This window comes from Echeneis naucrates, chromosome 4, assembly GCF_900963305.1.
Source record: "Echeneis naucrates chromosome 4, fEcheNa1.1, whole genome shotgun sequence".
NCBI classification, from domain to species: Eukaryota; Metazoa; Chordata; class Actinopteri; order Carangiformes; family Echeneidae; genus Echeneis; species Echeneis naucrates.
In genome coordinates, this window is record NC_042514.1 from 7393276 (window position 1) to 7412293 (window position 19018).

The 19018-nt window shown below is 40.1% G+C and overlaps 1 protein-coding gene across 2 annotated transcripts; it reads left to right on the plus strand.

Moving 5' to 3' along the window:
* The first annotated feature begins 3654 nt into the window (after positions 1-3654).
* On the plus strand, positions 3655-18722 carry atp8b3 (ATPase phospholipid transporting 8B3). Of its 2 annotated transcripts, none has more exons than XM_029500371.1 (29): positions 3655-3726; positions 3992-4084; positions 4305-4366; positions 4876-4967; positions 5124-5237; positions 7589-7687; positions 8333-8394; positions 8866-8938; positions 9168-9238; positions 9732-9823; positions 9904-10062; positions 11148-11236; positions 11326-11519; positions 11632-11840; positions 12491-12522; positions 12637-12793; positions 13155-13343; positions 13430-13542; positions 13858-14025; positions 14292-14403; positions 14541-14616; positions 14699-14822; positions 15516-15702; positions 15821-16044; positions 16144-16227; positions 16305-16529; positions 17505-17643; positions 17789-17919; positions 18461-18722. In XM_029500371.1, exons 3-29 carry the CDS (start codon positions 4342-4344, stop codon positions 18671-18673), a joined length of 3453 nt encoding a protein of 1150 aa, XP_029356231.1. In that variant the 5' UTR covers positions 3655-3726; positions 3992-4084; positions 4305-4341; the 3' UTR covers positions 18674-18722. The 2 variants fall into 2 exon arrangements, with proteins under 2 accessions (XP_029356231.1, XP_029356232.1); XM_029500372.1 differs by having other exon boundaries at positions 8872-8938.
* The last annotated feature ends 296 nt before the right edge of the window (positions 18723-19018 follow it).

Sequence of the window (19018 nt, forward strand, 5' to 3'; positions counted from 1 at the left end):
GACTGATGCCTTTTTTTTTTTGTTTTTTGTTTTTTGTTTGTTTGTTTTTATGTCAGTACTGCTGAGGAATCACATGCAAACTGCTCCTTTTTGAAGATGACAGATTCTCATTGTTCAAATGAACATGTTCAGACAGCATTGTGGTACAGCAGAGTGGGCCTGCATAATTTTCACCTCTGCTACTTTCTCATTGTGTGGCAGCACCCACATCCTGACTGCATGTTGCAGATGAGTTGTCTTCACATGGATGATTATCTAAAACAGTGAAGGTCTTTTTTGTTTTATAGCAATAAGGAGTCCAGTTCATTAAACAGTTCACTCTGAAAGGTCAAATGAGAACCAAATTCTGATGAATGCTGAGCATCTTGTTGTATCACCCAGTTACCTTGACAAATGGTATTTCTCCAGAGTGCAGGAATAACAACAAGGCTGTGCAGCGGCACTGGAATTGAGACCAGTTTCCATGATAACAATGAATTGTCACTGGCAACCTCTCTAGAGTTATTTACCCACACGTTTGCGTTTAGGTCTGTTAAGATACGCAAAAGCTTAAAAAACTTTAGGACTCATTACAGGTTCCTGCAGTGCTTGCTTGGAAGACTTATTGCATGGGCTTATTTAAATTTTTCTAAATGTTAGACCTGTCTTGATTTTTACATATACAACAAAATTGTCGCTTACCTGTGTGAGGTGTGGGGTAGCGTTATGTCACTTGAAGGTAATGTTGTGAATTCTCCTAATTTCCGAAAAGTCATAGGTGTGTGTCCGTGTGTGTGTCCGTGTGTGTGTCCGTGTGTGTGTCCGAGCGTGTGTCCGAGCTTTGATTTCAGTCATGTTGCCAATCAGTTCACAGAACATAGAAACAGATCGTTTTGATATTTGTTCATTTAATATAATTCTTGACAGTACTGTACAGTATTTAAGGGATGATACAGACATGGTGTTTCCCTCATTCCCACATTCAGTGTAATTAAGTTGTATTTGCTTCATTGCATGTTGTTTGAAGTTGCATTTGTGGTGTTATCCACACAATCACACCTTCTTTCTCGGATCATGTCCACCACAGCTTAATCATTCCTGAGAAGTTTGATAGTTTACCCACTCATTTCACTCAACAAAATGATACAAACAAGTGACTCATCATTGGGGTTGGGGGTTGTTCTGATCACCTTATACCTGTGAACTTCGATGTTATGTCACCCACAAACAATGCCATACACAAACACTCATTTCCACCTTAACCTCAGCACCATGTCCTACTTTAGCAACCTGTTGTCCTGTCTGTGCGCTCAAAGCTCATTTAGTTGAATAAAACCACAGCTGTGCTTTGACTTTACCTATTTAGCATCCATTTGTTTGTCATGTCAAACCTTATTTCTTTCACTGCCCTTCTAAGGAGGTCTTTTGTGGGATTGTAGTGGTTGACTTTACTGGCCTGATTCCTGCTCCTTAACTCGGGTGTGCTGTTAACCACTCTTTACAGGAAGTTGAGTCTCGGCAAGCATTGGGGGTATCACCTTCTTCTGCTGCACTTTTGTATAGCCTCAGATGAAAGCTTACAGTAGTATGGTCACCCTGGAGAGATCTCAGGCAGACAGCACTGAGAAACTTCCCACAGCTTTTTGGCTCTCTCACTCTTCGAGTTTGGGTCATGTATTGTTGAGATCTTGTGAGATACAGAATAGGATGTGAACAAACAGACTCACATTAAATTTGGAGTGGAAACTTGGCCTTTATTTTTGACTGTGTGATAATGAGCATGTCTGTTTTGTGCTGGCTCTTGCCACTTGTGATTTTGTAAGGCAATGGCTGTGATACAGTTAAAATCGACAAAATGCCATCTTGCTCTACCTATTAATGCTTTGTCATGTGATAATAAATTATCATCCAAGTAAACAAAAATCACAATGATGTAATTAAAAATACAAATCAAACACATGACTGTCTATTCATATATATTTCTGACATGTATCATCGCTGTTGCTGCGATGGGTATGGGGTTTTTATGACTTGCTAAGTGTTTTTCATCTACACTTGTTGTTCACACTGGCTACTGACACTGGGTGACAAATTTGAATCTTCTTTTTGTTAACAATAGCTGACATCTTTGGCAATTGGTCAATTCCAAGAACTTAAAGGTGTTCTTCTGGCACTTTGCCCATAAATTTGCATTATGTCACAATGTGCGAAGACACTTACTTAGCATTTACCTATTTTACTACCTTTTAACAAAAATAAATAAGTTGAATCTTTGCATTGTCCTAACACAGTGGTGGCAAAGATCTAATTTATATCTATCTTTTTTTTAAGTTATGTAAATCTCAGCCAGCATGCTTCTGGCTAGCGTGTTTATGCTCATAACGTCCAGATGTAATTGAATTTTCTTTTGTCTGTCTTGAGAGGAATTCGATTTTAAGCTTGAATTAATTGCTAGTTGAGTTTTATATTTTCTTTGAAACTACTGGTTCTAATTTGTAATATGCTTCCACTTTGATACCGCACGATCCTCTCTTCACAAACCCATTCACCCATGGCTGTTCATGGCTGTGAAGTCTGGTAGTCGTGATGGGCAACGGTTAAACTGTGGTGGAAAAGTCTAGCCTAATGACTGCCATTGTTTGTGGAGGAGCACCTACTCCACACCACTGAAACATCAGCCTAACCACTGAGATGCAAAGGCCAGCTGTAAAAATAGATAGGAAAGATCTCCTTAGATATGAACATACACCCACATTCTCACATGTAAGATGTAAGATTCAAACACGCTCAGGTGTTGATGTGTGGCCTTTGTGGGGACCACGTCACTTACACGGGGAAGAGATATGAGAGAAAGAGATATGAAACCACGAATGCTGCATTAAACTGACACCGAGTCTATAAATCCAGTGAACTACCTTTTGTTCTTTTGTTCACAATTTCACCCTCCTTTTACCTTCACCTAGTGGTTAAACTGCAGCGTAGGCTTATCTCCACCAGGTGGCATTAGATTCACAGAGAAGCAGAATCTTGACCATCATTAAGACTTTTGAATAAATATCACATATCAGCTTGACAAAGGCTAATCCTAGTCCAACCATTGAAGTTGAAATTTACTTTTAGTGAAATTAAGCAAGTAAAAATACTATTATCTTAATTTACTTTATTTATTTAATTCCACTTACCTTTAAACCTTTACAATAGTAATGCCTTATCATAATCGTCGTAAGTGCATATGAACAAAATTATAATTTCATTGTTTTAAAGTTTGCGACTACATTCAAGTTATTTAAGTAAGTTAAAAGATTTATCCAGTTGGTATGTGCTGAATCTTTCTGGGTGCGGTTTTGGGTTGCAAACTTCCAAAGGCCCAAAACATTTCTGTTTTTACTCCTAAACAAAAAGCTATTTGATATGCTGTGTGTTCTACCAGTTTAAGTGCCCCTGCTCCACTCCTGTTTGTCTTTTCAGGTAAGGTGCATGGGGAGTAGAGTCTGACACTGGAGCTTTCCCCTGGGAGAACAACAAGGGCAGGGCTGGAAACCTGAAATACCCGGAAAAGGAAGAGAAGAAACAAGGGGGACGGCCGAAACAGGTGGCTATTATGAAAAGCAGCTAAAGAATGGTTATGAAAACAACCATGTTAATCTCTAACTACGGTCAGTGGATCTTCGTGATTGATGGCTCAGCTAGCCCATCTAGTTGCAAGTGCTACACAGTGCTCAAGAACAGCATAGGCATACAATGCAGGTAAGTGCATGACTCTTCTGAATTGTGTTGATTATTCATGAGCTGCTATTAATGATAAATTTCAGCTACATTAATATTAATAGCTTTGAAAAAAAATCATTCATTGTTAAACAATACTAGTTTAATGTCCACCAACTTTTCTCCATGTTAAATCAATTAATATATTCCAGGTGAGAATGAATTACTGAGAAACAGGAAAAATATAGTGTCTTTTCAGTTGTAGCACTGATTAATTTGCTGTGACTTTGTGTTTGAATTCTCTCAGCTTTGATGCAGATGGTTGTTTGTGAGCAGTCTCAGTTCTCCCTCACCAGCATTGCTCATTCAGCTTCCAACACAGGAGTAACTCCATTTCTTGGTATTTCATCACACAGAAAACAAGCACTGAATTGTCTTAACGTTCCCTTTTGTATTTTGTTTGTGTAATAAGGTGGTTAATAGATGGTGGGTAAGGTTTGTGCAGCTATGGCTGGCAGTGTAGCTTGTTTAGATCTGCAATGATTTATAACCTTTGGTCTGCCTTGGTGCTGTTGTATGTGAGTAATGGCTAATGGTTTACTCAGATGTCTTTTTCGTAGCATTGCACAAGTCTACAAACGCAGTGTACCCAGCATCATGTCCAAGGAAAGTATTGCAAATGGTTAGTCATCCTTGATTTCGATCATCTATCTTACCTGCTGACCACGATATCTTTATCCATCAATCCATCAATCCATCCATCCATCCATCCATCCATCTTCTACCGCTTTTCCGTTTCCAGGTCACGACCATATCTTTATTTCAGTCTATTAACTGAGAAGTCAAGTTCAGTTTTTTTTAATTCAAAAGAAACACTTAATTTATATTCCTTAATGCAAAATCTCAGTGTCTCAGCCTGCATGTCCATGTTAAAATTTACATCTCAAGGGGAGCCTCAGGAGCTGCTGTTAAAATCAGTATCACCTTCTTGTAACTCTGAATGTTCTGTATGTAATAATCCCTTTAAAATATGTTTAACGGCGTAAGATTACATAGGCCTGCATAGTAACGCACTCATAGAAACGTGCACACACACATGCACATCTGTTGCCTGCTGATGAAAACGATACATTAAATCACTTTGCGCAATTCTCCTTTTGCACAAATGTCTGACTAATGTACGTATGACAGGCCTCTCATGGGAGGTGAGGGCAAACAGCCGCTATTACCACAAACCCAAACAGAAGAAATCCTTCTTGTGCTTCCGCTGGGGGCAATATGCGGTGAGTCCCTCCTGCATTAGCTGCCTTCCTTCTAAATTGTACCCAAATACCTGTTGGCTTTCTGATGCCCAAAGAAATAGGTTGATATGTTGATGGTAAGAAAGCAGATCACTGTTGTGTTTCTCTCACTGTAATGCCTTTCTTGTTGGTTGTCAGGACAATCAGGTGCGCAGCTACAAATACTCCCCCCTGACTTTCCTACCCCTGACACTGTTTGAACAGTTCCAGCGAGCAGCCAATCTCTACTTCTTACTCATGATGGTGATGCAGGTCAGATAACAACTCTGTTGTCTCTCACTCTGTCTATTCATTTTTTGTTGTCTCACGTTACCAATATTCAAATAAGCAGAGGAGCAGGTAAATAGTAATAAAAACATGAGGAAGTTGTAGGTGAGAACAGGCACAGTCGAAACACAGAACGGTTGTAACACCTTGAATTTTTCTAATCATAAAAAACAAGTGTGGTGACATTCATTGTGCACGTGCTCAGTTAGGTTGTCTTCTTGCTAACTAAAAAGGAGCCACATTTGAAACTACCAGAAAACATTATCACCTAAAGTGTTATTTATTTGTTTATTTATTTTTTTGAGTTAAATATTTTACTTTTGTATCCAATGTATTTTTTGGAGACTGTCCTGAGGTCAAGTCTCGAGGAATCCTAACACTGGGGGAAAAAAATAGAAATGACTAGGATGTGTCAAGCTAGCAGTCAAGCTAATTTTCATGAGGTGAAAGCATGGCTTGTGATACAGGGAAGGTTTGCCTTGCTATAACCTTCCCTGAACCAACTAGTCAATGACTTCTTTCTCTCATTCTTTCCTTTTAAAAACATAGATCTTCAACATTGGAGTGGACTGTATGCAACCAGTACATATTTCATAAAACCACTTGGATGCATTTTTTTGGTAGTTGACACACTGAAATCTATAATACAGCAAAGTGGCTGTTACGGTGTAAACAGTTTTTGATATATTGGAAAAAATCACAAAAACTGAGTGCACCCGCAGGTTCGGCGAATACTGCCACGATTAACACTGGCAGTCCTGTGACCATAGCTCCAGACAGCTGCCTCAGCAATCGCAGCATGGTACTTGGACCGATCAGATTTCATGTCCCCCACCACCTGAAAACATGGCTAAAGTGCTGTGTTCCCAGCAGACCCTCACTGGGGCTGTCCAGCATCTTCCTCAGCCACCTGGCATTCAGCTGGACTGAACCTTTCAACAGAGCAGGAATGCAGTGAGGGTGGAGTTTCCACACCTTAGAGACCAAGGTGTACTCATGCTCAATCACACCTTTTTCATTTAAATTTTATTTTCAAACCGATATTTCCTTTTTCTGTACATTGGCAAAAAGTATACATTCAACTCATTAGTTTTTTTTGTTTTTTTTTTGTGTGTATTTAGACTTTTTCAAAATGTTTGACATTTTCTGTCATGGGGTCAAATTGATCAATACAGAAAATACCATATATGACATATGACCTCATGTAGTTGGAACTTGCAACTGACACTGTAGGCTACAGAGTGCTCCACACAAATGTGGTCAGTGTGTGTGTGAGAGAGAGAGATTAGTTTTGTCTAAGTTTTAAATTTTTATTTAGCCTTCTTTCTCATTATCCAATTGACAAATATGTTAGAATTGCAATTTTCCATATTAATGTTCATTACACCAATTAAGCCCAGCAGAAAAGGTTTCATGCTCCAAAGATTGGCAGAAATTTGTCTATAAACTTTGACAAGTTTAATCTGACCTGCGGCATAATTGGAGGGTTACAGAACTACTGTTGGAGCATTCTTGCTGTTCCTTGCAGTTGAACAGAACAGGAGGGTAAAGTGCTCAAATGTGCCCACACTGGTACTTGGTTTCAGCAAGCACCCCAAATTTACGTACTTGAACTTGGCCCTTAAAAAAGTGATATTGGGTCATCCCTAACAAACAGTTTTTAACACTTACATAGCTTAGCAACAGCCGACAAGAAAATAAGAAAAGAACTTGGGCAGTGACATGACAGAGCAGTATAATATAAACCAATTACTGTTGTGGTCAATAAGGAAAACAAATCTGAAAAATTTACTTTGGTGTCTGATTTAAAGCTGAGATTAAAAGTCAAAAGTACCAAAAGTAACTGGAAGACCGCTCCAGTCCAGCAGCAAATTGATCACCGCATGACATTGACCTGGAATGTAACCCAGCAGATGCGATGGACCCTTTCTAAGAGACAGAAGTTGTCCACTGAGATAACAGTAGTTCAATAGATAATTTTGTCTCTGTGGAAAGACGAGTAAAAGTTTCTTGTGCACCTCTTGAACTAACTACTACAGTTGTCGCCTCAGGAAAAATCTTTAAAGTAAAAAGGTTCCAAATAATTTTTTTTCATTGCATTGATTTGCCACCTTGCCATTTAACCCTGACAATCATGAGTTCTTCTGCTACAAGATTATCTGCTACAGCTGTTAGAGCATCTGTTTGTCTTATAAGATGTGACAAAATAACCATACTCTTTCTTCAACTTTAATTAATCTTTTAAATGCTTTAAATTACTTATTTTATCATCTTTACTGTGTATGGTGCACAATATAATTTTCCTTCCATGTGAATGTCTTACATATGGATTCCAGTGCGTTCCTGCCATCTCTTCCATACCCTGGTACATCACTATCATCCCACTGGTCATGGTGCTGTCTGTGAGGGGGCTGAAAGACCTCGCCAATGACATGGTGAGACCACTACTCTCTCCCCGGCGGCCCCTGCCCTCTGCCAGAGGGAGTCTTGGAGGAGGGATATCCCAGTGTGCTGAATGCACATGCTCACACACAAATGCATGATCTTAAACACAAATATATGACCGGCCTCGTGCATGCATTTATACACCTGGCACTTAAAGAAGTGCACACTCTTTTCTCTCCTTCGTTGTCCTCATTGACTCCTTGTCCTCTCCTCATTGACAGAACCAGTCATCCTCGTAGCATTAATTTTCTCTCCTATCATTAAAGCTTTTCCTTTTAAATGCATGCGTAATGTTTTGCATGGAGAATTCTCTGGTTAAGTGCATCACTGAGTTACGGTCGTTAACAGCTCTGGGTGAAACGCTTGCTTGACCCCTCTCTATTGACTAATCATTTAGTGGAGGGTGTAAATCTCCCAGCTGGTGTCACTGTAGAGCCTCGGTAATGGTGTTTCTCCTTTCTCCTCTCTACTGTTCAACCTTTCATGGCCACCCTCACTCCGTCTGATATGCTCCCTGTCCATTTCTCTTTTCGTACATCCTTGTCACACTTCTAAATCTATATTTTCCTCTTCTTTCTTTCATTTGCTGTTATGGCCTGTGTGACTCTTCTGCTCCTTCTCAATCTCTGGTCCAGGCAAGGAGACGCAGCGATTCTGAGATTAACTCCCGACCCTGTGACGTACTCATCTCCCAGAGGTGAGGACAAAGACAGTGGGTTAGTCTCTCAGGACTCAGTACAGTTTCTGTCTGAAGCAGTCTTCTAATGAGGCACTAATGAAGTGTAAATAAATGAATCCCTCGCTGGTCCCCTCATGCATTAGAGTAGGACAGTTTACTTTCAACTCCTTTTTGGAGAACTACTGCTCTCAATAATATCATCTCACGCCTTCAGAAATAATTTTTCTTGAAATCAACCAGAAGTCCATTGTTTTTTTGTTTTTTTTTTTTTTGTTTAGTTTTGTATTTTTTTGTCTTTGACAGATCCAATTTACTCCCCACCTGAAATTTTAAAATATACAAATTTGTTCACGCATATAATTAGAGTGAAGGCACATCAGCTGTTGCTTAACTTTTCATTAATTTAAACGCAACTCGTTTAGCTCTTGTTTTACAGACATTTGTCATGAAATGGTCATCTGTGCTGCTTTCTGCTAATCTGACTCTCAGTTTCAGTTTAGTACAGTGGAAGGATGTGTGTGTCGGAGACATTCTGCGGATCCACAAAGACCAAATCATCCCTGTGAGATTATCAATTTATATAAAAATGTATATACAAACAAAACTAATAAAACAAAGTGTCTGGTTGAATTATTGTCATGTGACTAGAATATGATTGCATTCATTATTTGTCAGCTTGCACCATAAACAAATGTTGAAAATTTCACCATGCTGCAGTTGCATTTTTTTAAATTATAAATAAATGCTGTATAGCTTTCATTCTCAGGTTGCTCTGTCTTACTTTTCCACAGGCAGACCTTCTGGTCCTGTGTAGTTCAGAGCCTCACAGTTTGTCTTATGTGGAGACAGCGGACATTGATGGGTAAGAATCAAAAGTCGACTTAAGTTATATGTTCATGCATACTGATGACACATTTTTCAGACATCATGCTCCTCCTCATGAAACCATTATAAACCTCATACATGGTGAGTAGTATTAGCTCAAGGGGGATTGTGTGTCATAGTAGAAGTGCGATTTCATGCAGAAGAGATAGAAAACGTATAATAAAAAGTGATCCATATGATCTCAAAATCAGCTAGACAACTGTGGACCAAAGTGATCAGTGAATGAATTGTATCAGTTTTTGCAGTAGCATACCATCTTTGCCAAACCAGTTTAAATCCTGTTTTCGGAGACAGTTGCAAACAAGGATGGTTTAATGCATAGTTAATGTTTATGTCTTACTACATAAAAGCCTGAACTATTCTCAGGATTGTTAATCATTTTGGAAATAGGAGGTTGTTTTTATGATTACTTACTTGCACTCCTCCTCAACTTCTCACCTACCCTGTTTTCCTTTCTTTTCCACACACAGAGAAACCAATCTCAAATACCGTCAGGCGCTCAGTGCAACACATGCTGAGTTGTCCTCTCACCCCTCCAAGGAGGACCTTGCTGCCTTCGATGGTGGGTGATTTCAATTAATAATGCAGATTCCAAAATGTGCTTACTTTTCAACAGAGTAAATGTGACCTCTCATTTCACAGGTGTAGTGGTCTGTGAGGAACCCAACAATCGCTTGTACACTTTCAGAGGCCGGCTGCATTGGCAAGGCCAAAGCCATTTGCTGGACAACGAACACATCCTCCTGAGGGGAACAGTGCTACGCAATACGCAGTTTGCGTATGGCTTGGCCATATACACTGGTACATGTAGAGCATTGTATTGCGTTCCAAAAACAGGATATGAGTGTAGATGTCTAATTCTTGTGCTTGAGAAATAACAGTGAGGGGTAGGATGGTATAGTCTTTATAAAACCTATAGAATAGGTATGAGCCACACTCAGTCTGCCCTGTTGAGATAAAGACTAAGACTCTAATGCAAAGAAGATGAAGAGAAGCCCTGACATATGACATAATGCCCTCAGAGTTGTACAATGAAAGACTAAGACTATTGCAAAATGTTTTGTCTCCAGGCCACATTTTACCCACTCCTCTGGCCTCCACTAGCTTCAATGACAAATTTTATGATATAGAATACATTAAACTGCTAATTATGGACAGTGCTTAACTCTTGCAGGAGTGAGTCTGCTAACGCCCGGTAGATTAAGAAGGTCCTGCTGTCTTTTAAGTGCTCATTGATCGGATATTACCGAACCTGCCAGAGGTGTCATGGATCTCACTGTTATGACCCTTTCAGTTCTGGTAAAGCAGATCAATAGATCAAATTCTCCCAGAGATGGGATTTATACCTTCCATCAGAGAATGTCTATTGGTATGACCCCAGTTTAGCTTGATTATAACTCTTAACCTTCCTTCAAATACATGACATGGCCTACTTTAAAGTAGGATGAAGGTTGACAAATCATTGTCATTGTAGGACTAACTTATAATTTATAATAAGAATAATTTAATAGTTTAATATAAGAATATTTTTTCTGTCCTTGTACAGTTATAGGATATGACGCACATTCTCAGTTGTCATTTTTTCATATTTCGCTCAATGTCTTTCAGTAGCCTGTCAGAGAATGAGACACCACCAATGGAAAACTGTGTAATACTTTATTGATCCCTGCAAGGGAAATTCTCTCCTCCCCCCCATGACCTCTCAGCAGCAGGGTCAGACACCCTCGGAGCTGGTAGGGCTTCAGCATCTTGCTCAAGGGCACATCAGCAGATACTTGCTGACACAAGGGCTCGAACTCTCACCCTCTGGCTGCAGGATGGCCTTCCAACTTGCTTGGCCACTCAGCTGCAGTCATAACATCTAATAGTGGTCTGTTCTGTATCAGGCGCGGACACTAAGATCCTGCGGAACTGTGGGAAACTGAGAGTGAAGATGACTCAAACAGAAAAAGTTTTCAACGGAGTTGTGATCGGGGTGAGTGAATAAAGGGCATGGGGGGGGGTGACACCCATGAGCCACTGAGTGGACTTAATATAAACTCTGTCTATATTCTGGATCTCCAGATAGTCCTGTCCGTGCTGCTGACAGCTCTGCTTCTTGCCATCGGCAGTGGCGTGTTTTCGAGTCAGGTCATGAGCCAGACAGGGCTTCTGTCTACTCTGGTGGTTAATGGCAATCCAGTCTACACCGGTTTTCTCATCTTCTGGAGCTACATCATACTGCTCAGCCCTGCCATGCCCATAGCTCTCTATATCACGTTAGTTGCATCTACGATATCACATTCTCTAGTATACATGTATTAAACACTGTTGTGTTTGTGTGTATCCTGTCTTAATGTGCATGTGTCTTCCATGCCTGTGTCTCGGCAGGTTTGAGCTGATCCACATGGTCCACAGCCTGTTTATTGGCTGGGATATGGAGATGTATTGGCAGAAGACAGACAGACCGGCCCAGGCCAGGAATACCTCATTGAGCGAGGAGCTTGGCCAAGTGGGATACTTGCTGACTGACAAAACTGGGACACTAACTCAGAACCATTTGCTCTTCAGGCAGTGCTGCATAGCTGGGGAGATCTATGGTAAAAATAAAAAGGGTTTCATTTCAATTCACACTGAAACTGTTTCATTATCTTCCACCCAGAGCCAACTCTAAGCAAAACATTTATCTGGTCCTGGGAATGGGACAAAATGGGACAGCAGTTGATCATTATATTAACTGGGCTTTTTAAAAAAGGCTTGAAAGCACTGAACATTAATGGTGACAATGAGACACTCTGGAATATTCTTGTCTATGCTAGAGTTCTTTTTTTTTTTTCTCCAGTTTTTCCTCCAATAATGCTAATTTAAAAGATTGTATCCTAAGTAGTCATTACTTTGAAATTGATGAAACAGGCTTGTAACGAGAAGTGGAAAACATTTCGTCACTTGGCTTACAGAGGAACAAAGATCTCTGTGGAAGTGACATCCCATGAACCACAGATGAAACTCATTTCTCAGAAGAGAGGCAGCAGGAGATGCTCTGCTAAATATTTCTTCTAAATATTTAACATCAGCTCTTCCCACGAAAAACAAACTGTAATTGAAACCATGTCAGTCATACCACCCATATGCTGTATGTCTGAGTCATTTCCTGCTGCAGACCCCATGTCTGCGTTACTTTCTCTTTTTTACTAGCTCAAATACACTTTGCATCTCATTTTCATGTGTATTGTATTTTCCATTTTCACAGGTGATGCATCAGTCAGAGCCGAGGATGTAGAGGTATCACATTATGATTCTTTCCAAGATGTGATTTTATTTTTTCATCTCTGTATGCCCACCAGTGGCCAATGCACATTAACATGTAGTTACATCTTTTTCCATGTATGTGTGCAGCCCATGGACTTAAGCTGGAATCCATTCTCTTGTGGGGGTCTTTTCATGTCTGCTCCCGGACTGGTGGAGAAACTCAGGGGAAAGCAGTGCCCGTTCACCAGACAGTTCCTCTCTGCACTGTCTTTGTGTCATGCAGTCATGGCAGAGTGGAAAGAAGGTGTGTTTTTTGTGTGTGCTTCAGACAAAAAGTGAGCTGCCATTCTCCATCTAAACATCAGTCGATAGCTGACCACACTGGTCTGATATTTGATGAAATCATGAGTGATTCTTGTTTTGTTTTTTTTTTTTTTTTGGGGGGGGTGTTTTTGTGTTCTGTTGATTGATCCAATGTGGATACTACAATTAAAGGTGAAAATTGAGTGATAAACTGTAAATTCAGCAACAACAAAATTAACTAAATTTGAAAGGAAGATGCTTCAGCTCTAAATTGGATGTAAGGACACACACTGACACACTGGACCATTTCTGGAAGACAGCATGTTTGTGCAGCACTTTGTGTTCCTACTGCATTCCTCCAGAGGTTCCAGTTTACCAGGCTGCGTCCCCAGATGAAGAGGCTCTTGTTGGGGCAGCCAGGGAGCTGGGCTGGGTCTTCCTGTCTAGAACAAGAGACTTACTTACTGTCTCTGAGCTGGGAGTTAAACGACAATATCAGCTTCTAGCTCTGCTGGACTTTACCAGCGAGAGGAGACGCATGTCTGTGTTGGGTGAGAATTCCTGTCTACATACAGCTCTTCCCTGTCACCAGTGTTTCAGGATGAATTTATCAATATTGCATTTGTGCTTTTTCCAGTTCGTGAGCCAGAGGGTGGGTTAAAGCTGTACTGTAAAGGGGCAGACATTGTGATCCTGGAGAGACTGCACAGGGACTGTGCATACAAGGAAAGGACAGAAAGAGCCCTTGAGGTGAAGTAAAGTTTCTAGAGAACCAGTAATGTGTGCTATACAGTCAAAATGTTCTAGTTTCCATTTCAGCATTCACCAGGGACTTAAAAATTACATGTTAGAGGAAACAAGGAATAATACCGCACATTTAACCTGTTGTTGCTAAGGATAGTTAAAGAACCATAAAATGTAGCATAATGCTTTTCTAATATTTAGTCCTGCTATAATCAGTTGGAACATGCATGGGGGACTAAAATGATGTTTCACATGTTCTCTGTCTGCCAGAAAGATTACTCTGTAACCTATCAAATAGCATGTGAAATTGTCTTCTGTCAGCTGTTTGCTCAGGCCTGTATGAGGACTCTGTGTGTTGCGGTTCGATCCGTCCCTGAGGCATCATGGGAGCAATGGAGTAAAACTCTTGCCCAGGCTGCTGGTATGGCGACCTGTGACCGTGATCCACTACTAGAACAGCTGTATGATCAGATGGAGAGGGAGCTGCAGGTGAATTTCTTCTCAGTGGAATTTAAGTTTTTGTCAATCCTTAACTGAGAGTGCTGAAGAAAACAACTTACACACACTCATGAGCAGCCCAGATGACCCTGTATGGTATATATGCATGTATTTTATTTACATTTTTTTTCATGAACGCTACAACTTTGAATCGGGCCCATTTCAGATTTGTCCCTTTCTTTATTTGTTACACTGTGTAATATTTTATTTATCCTGCAGGAAAGGTAAAAACAAGTGTTAACTTGTATATTCTACAGCTTCTGGGGGTGACGGGTATAGAGGACCGGCTTCAGGAGGGTGTTCCTGAGACGATTGCTGTACTTCAACAGGCTGGGATTAAAGTATGGATACTGACTGGAGACAAAAAAGGTATTGCAACTTACTGTAACGGGAAAGGAGGAACAGCACTATTTTGATTGTTGTTCTATGACAGTATGAAAACAAGTCTTGCTGTGGTTTCTGTGTTTTCCTCTGTTTTTCCTGCTCCATTTCCTTTTCCCTCATAGAGACTGCAGTGAATATTGGATATTCTTGCAAGCTGCTGGATCCTGACACCAGATTACTGGAATGGAAGGAGCTGAGGTTAGCAATGACAAAAATACGCGAACATACACATGCACACAATAACACCATCTCATTGATCATTGTGTGTTTGCCCCTGCAGACAGATACTCCAGGCCCCAGACCTTGGAGTCAGTTTCTTCAAGGCCAGGCAGACAGAGCTGTGGGCTGTAGACAGAGAGACGGCTGGAGCAAAGACTGCAGTGGTCCTCACTGGACCTGAGCTGGTAAACACTTGACTCAACAGAAATAATGCTATTAACTTTTCATGTTTTTATCATGTAGTACATAAGTGACTCTAAAGGTTGTATTGTTTGTTTCAGCAACTGAAAAGGTCTTTTGAAAATGGAGCGGCAAGCTTCCTACTATTAACATTGTCATAGGGTCATCTTTTTTTTTTTTTCAGCCTTAAAAATGTACCAGGCATATAATCCTCAAATGTACACAAGAACTCAAGTCAGAGTTACAACAGTTTTGATATTTTTACAATGAGATTTATCTTTGTGTCTTTTTTATGTTATTCTCACTAGTTTGAAATGCAGGGTTCTGGTGGGGAAAAAAATATTCAACATGCAGAGCATTGATGCATCAAATGGTGTTTAACAACATTTGAATTCCAATCTGATGAAATTTTTTAGGGTATTTTGCTTGTTTGCTTGTCAGTTTTGATACAGCGAAGACCGAAAGTGTTTTCAAAATATGCTGCTGCTGCGTTTATGGTTATGAATTTCAAGTTTATAGTGAATGTTTATTAATGGGGCTTAGAAAATGGTTACTGCTAAAAAATATTAAAGCAGTCTGTCAAAGTAGACACTTATGAAACCCAAAAGTTGATCTAAGGTATCAAAACACCATCTTATAGAAAAATATCCTGAACCGAGCTGCTTGAAGATGATGATGACAATAATGATGTTCTCCAGGCAGAGTTTGAGCAAAGACCAGAATGGGGGTCCACATTCATGAAACTGGCAGAACAGTGTCAGTCGGTGCTCTGCTGCAATGTAACACCTGGACAGAAGGCGGACATCGTCACATTGGTCAGGAAACACACCACCTCAGTCACCATGTCAGTTGGCGACGGTGCCAATGATGTAAATATGATCAAGAGTAAGTTATAATGATATGGAAAGATGACAGAGAATGTGTATCTGTTGATCAGTGTGTTCTGTTATCTGTGTTCATGTGTTATACATATTCCTTCTTTGATCTTGCTGTTCCCCTTCAGCCGCTCATGTTGGTGTGGGACTGGCTGGGGTTGAGGGAGGTCAGGCAGTGCAGAATGCAGACTTTGCATTGTCCCAGTTCAGGTTTCTGCAGAGGCTGCTGCTGGTCCACGGGCGCTGGTCATATAGGCGGATTTCTTTCTTCCTGCGGTACTTCCTGTTTAAGACGTGCAGCTTCGCTCTTGTGCACATATGGTTTGGTTTCTTCAGTGGTTTCAGTGCTCAGGTTAGATCCATATGGATTAAATTCAGTGGCATGAAGCCAGAAAGGCACATCATGAAGTGAAGTTAATAATTGAGAAAATATTCTGTTTGTATTTTGCAGTCTATGTACGAGACTTGGTTCATCGCTTTCTACACGATCTTCTACACAGCGTTCCCAGTTATGTGTTTTGCCTTCTTTGAACAGGTGAGGAGGAGAGGCTTTAATGAACAGATTAATAGGAGTTCTCTCTTAACACTTCAGCCAGCCTCCTTGCTTTGTAGGATGTGAGTGCAGAAAGCAGCCTGAAGTGGCCCAAGCTATACAAGTCCGGACAGAGACAGGAGCTCTCCAACTATCTGATGCTTTCCTTGTCACTTCTGTATGCTGTGTACGCGTCGCTTGTTCTCTTCTTCATCCCATTTGGAGTTTTCTACAACACAGCCTTTGACTACCAGACAATGGCAGTCACTGTTTCCATGGCAGCTATGTTTACTGCCACAATAGAGGTCAGGATATATATATTTTTTTTCCTAATTAAAAAAATCACAAGAATATATTAGAAATTGAAATGATAATGAACTATAATCATGTAATATGATTGTGCATCTCTGTGATTGATTCATTTGCACATTTTATAAAGTGCAAACAAAAAACAAATCTGAATGAATTGCGTGTCTAAACACAAATGGAGAAAAGAAAACATTACTTTGGTGACTCTAGATTTATTTACGATATCAGTCATAAAGTTGAAAAAGGTTAACTCTCCTTCTCTTTCAAACAGCAACAGTAGTAGGAAAAAAAATCAGACAGATTATTATGATAGCTTGAATTATTAAATCGTAATGAATGATTCATTGCTTAATGTCTGCGATTGACCCCATGAGACAATTCATCTGTGTTTAAGAGGCATTAGATGGTGAATAACAACAGTCTTCAGTCATACATTATCACAGCTTGGTAGGGTAACCTGAGCAGTAAATATAGGAGCAAACTGGCAAAGGTTGCTAATGTGGCCATTAAACTAATCAGAAGGCCGGTTTGTGATGTGGGAAAAGAGGGGTGATGGGGGGCCATCTCTGTAACAGAGACACCTTGGGAGCCTTCACATCCCCTGTTCTTTTTCATTTTGAGCGGCTAAATTGTCCTTGGTGCGAGAAAAGGCATTTGGTAATAATATAGGCAAAACCTAAGAAGTAATTTATCTTACAAACAGTTGACTTGCTCAGTTTTTAGAGCATTAATCTGAATCCAACTTTTACCTAAGTGAGCTTGTGTTGCTCTGTTGGTTGTTGCAATTGGCTCTTGAGACATTCTGTAATACAGAAAAGTCAGCATTTTATTTTAAAAAGAAGTTGCATCCCCTTTAATATGATAAACATTTTGTGTCCATGTAGTCACCTGAAATTCTATCTTTTAACCACTTTCTCACTCTGCGAACATCCACATGTACCACGTTCACAGTGTTGCCATTTGTCTGTCAGGTTACGCTGCTGACTAGATACTGGACGAAATTCAATATCGCCGCTGTGTGTGTCTCTGTGGTGATGTTCTTCATCTGCACCAGAGGCACCCATAGTGTCCACCTCTTTAAAAGATCTCCTCGGGACTACTACTTCCTTGGTACAATTCTCTATTCATTGCCAGCAATCATACATTTCAAAAGAATAGAGTAAAAGCATAAACCACGGCGTGACCTTTCTTTTAAATGAAGTATCTGCAACTGTCTCTGTGAATAGGGTTGATTTCTCTGTCTGCTTTTCATTAGGTGTGTCTGATAAGGCCTTCATCGATCCAGTTGTGTGGCTCACAGCTCTGCTCACAGCCTGGACGGCCATTTTGCCCTCAGTGACCGCTTATGCCCTCAATGTCATCCTCTCTGTCCATGACAAACACAAGGTGAGACAACTGCATGGAAACAAGGAAGAAAAAGCTTTACAAAGGCATAGTTTACCTGGATCTTTGTAAAGAGATCCATTGACATTGCTGGGACAACTAAGCTCAGAGCGAGTTCTTTCATCTCAGCCTGTTCCCAAACAACTCAAAGCTTTCCCAGTTCTATTAAAAACATTGCAGTCACCTCACTCAGCCATTACCAATAGTTACATAATATTTTCAGTATTTTTCTCACCGATTCTTGAGTTTTGTGCAACTCACTGGTTTTCTGATGAAAATGCTGTATGATTCTGATAGCTTGTTCAGTAACATAAATGTTTGACTTGAGTACTAGCTCAATATGATACTGAATTTTGTTACCACTTCTTGTTGCTTTGAATCTTTGAAAAGGCTGAGATCGTGTATCAGGCCTCATTTGTATTATTTTCTGGATTTGGTTGAGCAGTTTCCCTTACACCGAGCCACTAAAGCTTCATTTTCTTTATGCCAACATTTGTGAAATGAAAATGGTCATGGATGTCACTCTCACCTTGCTGTGATCTAGGTCCAGAGCATTTCCCATCAGCCCGTGGAGCTGAGTTCAAAGTTCAGAAGAGGGACGAGTCGTTCATCTTATGCTCTCTCTCAGGGAGCTGGCCCCAGACATCTGATCACCTCTGGGACCTGCATCCGCAGCACAGTTCCACCAGTGGATGAGAAGGTGACTGCGAGTAATAACACCTCTGACTCACAAGGCCAAATACACAAAGGATCATAATAATATGCCCTGATTTTTTTAATGGGAAAATATGTGCCGATAAAGATTTTTTTTCTGCAACAAAGAATTAATATTATGACTTTCTTTTTCTGTTGGCACAATATTAGCCTACTATTTTCCAAATATGTGAATAATATAATATACAAAATACATTATGTACCACAAATCTACTTTATTACTTTTACACCAACTCTTATCTCTGTATATGTTTTCTCTTAGTTGTACAACACTGTTATTTACAAGGGATTCCCTTTAAAGATCAAACCAAACATAATAAACTGACAGCAATGCTTTGTTTTACAATTGGTTTATTTGTTAATTTATTTCAAAACACGCAATTTTACC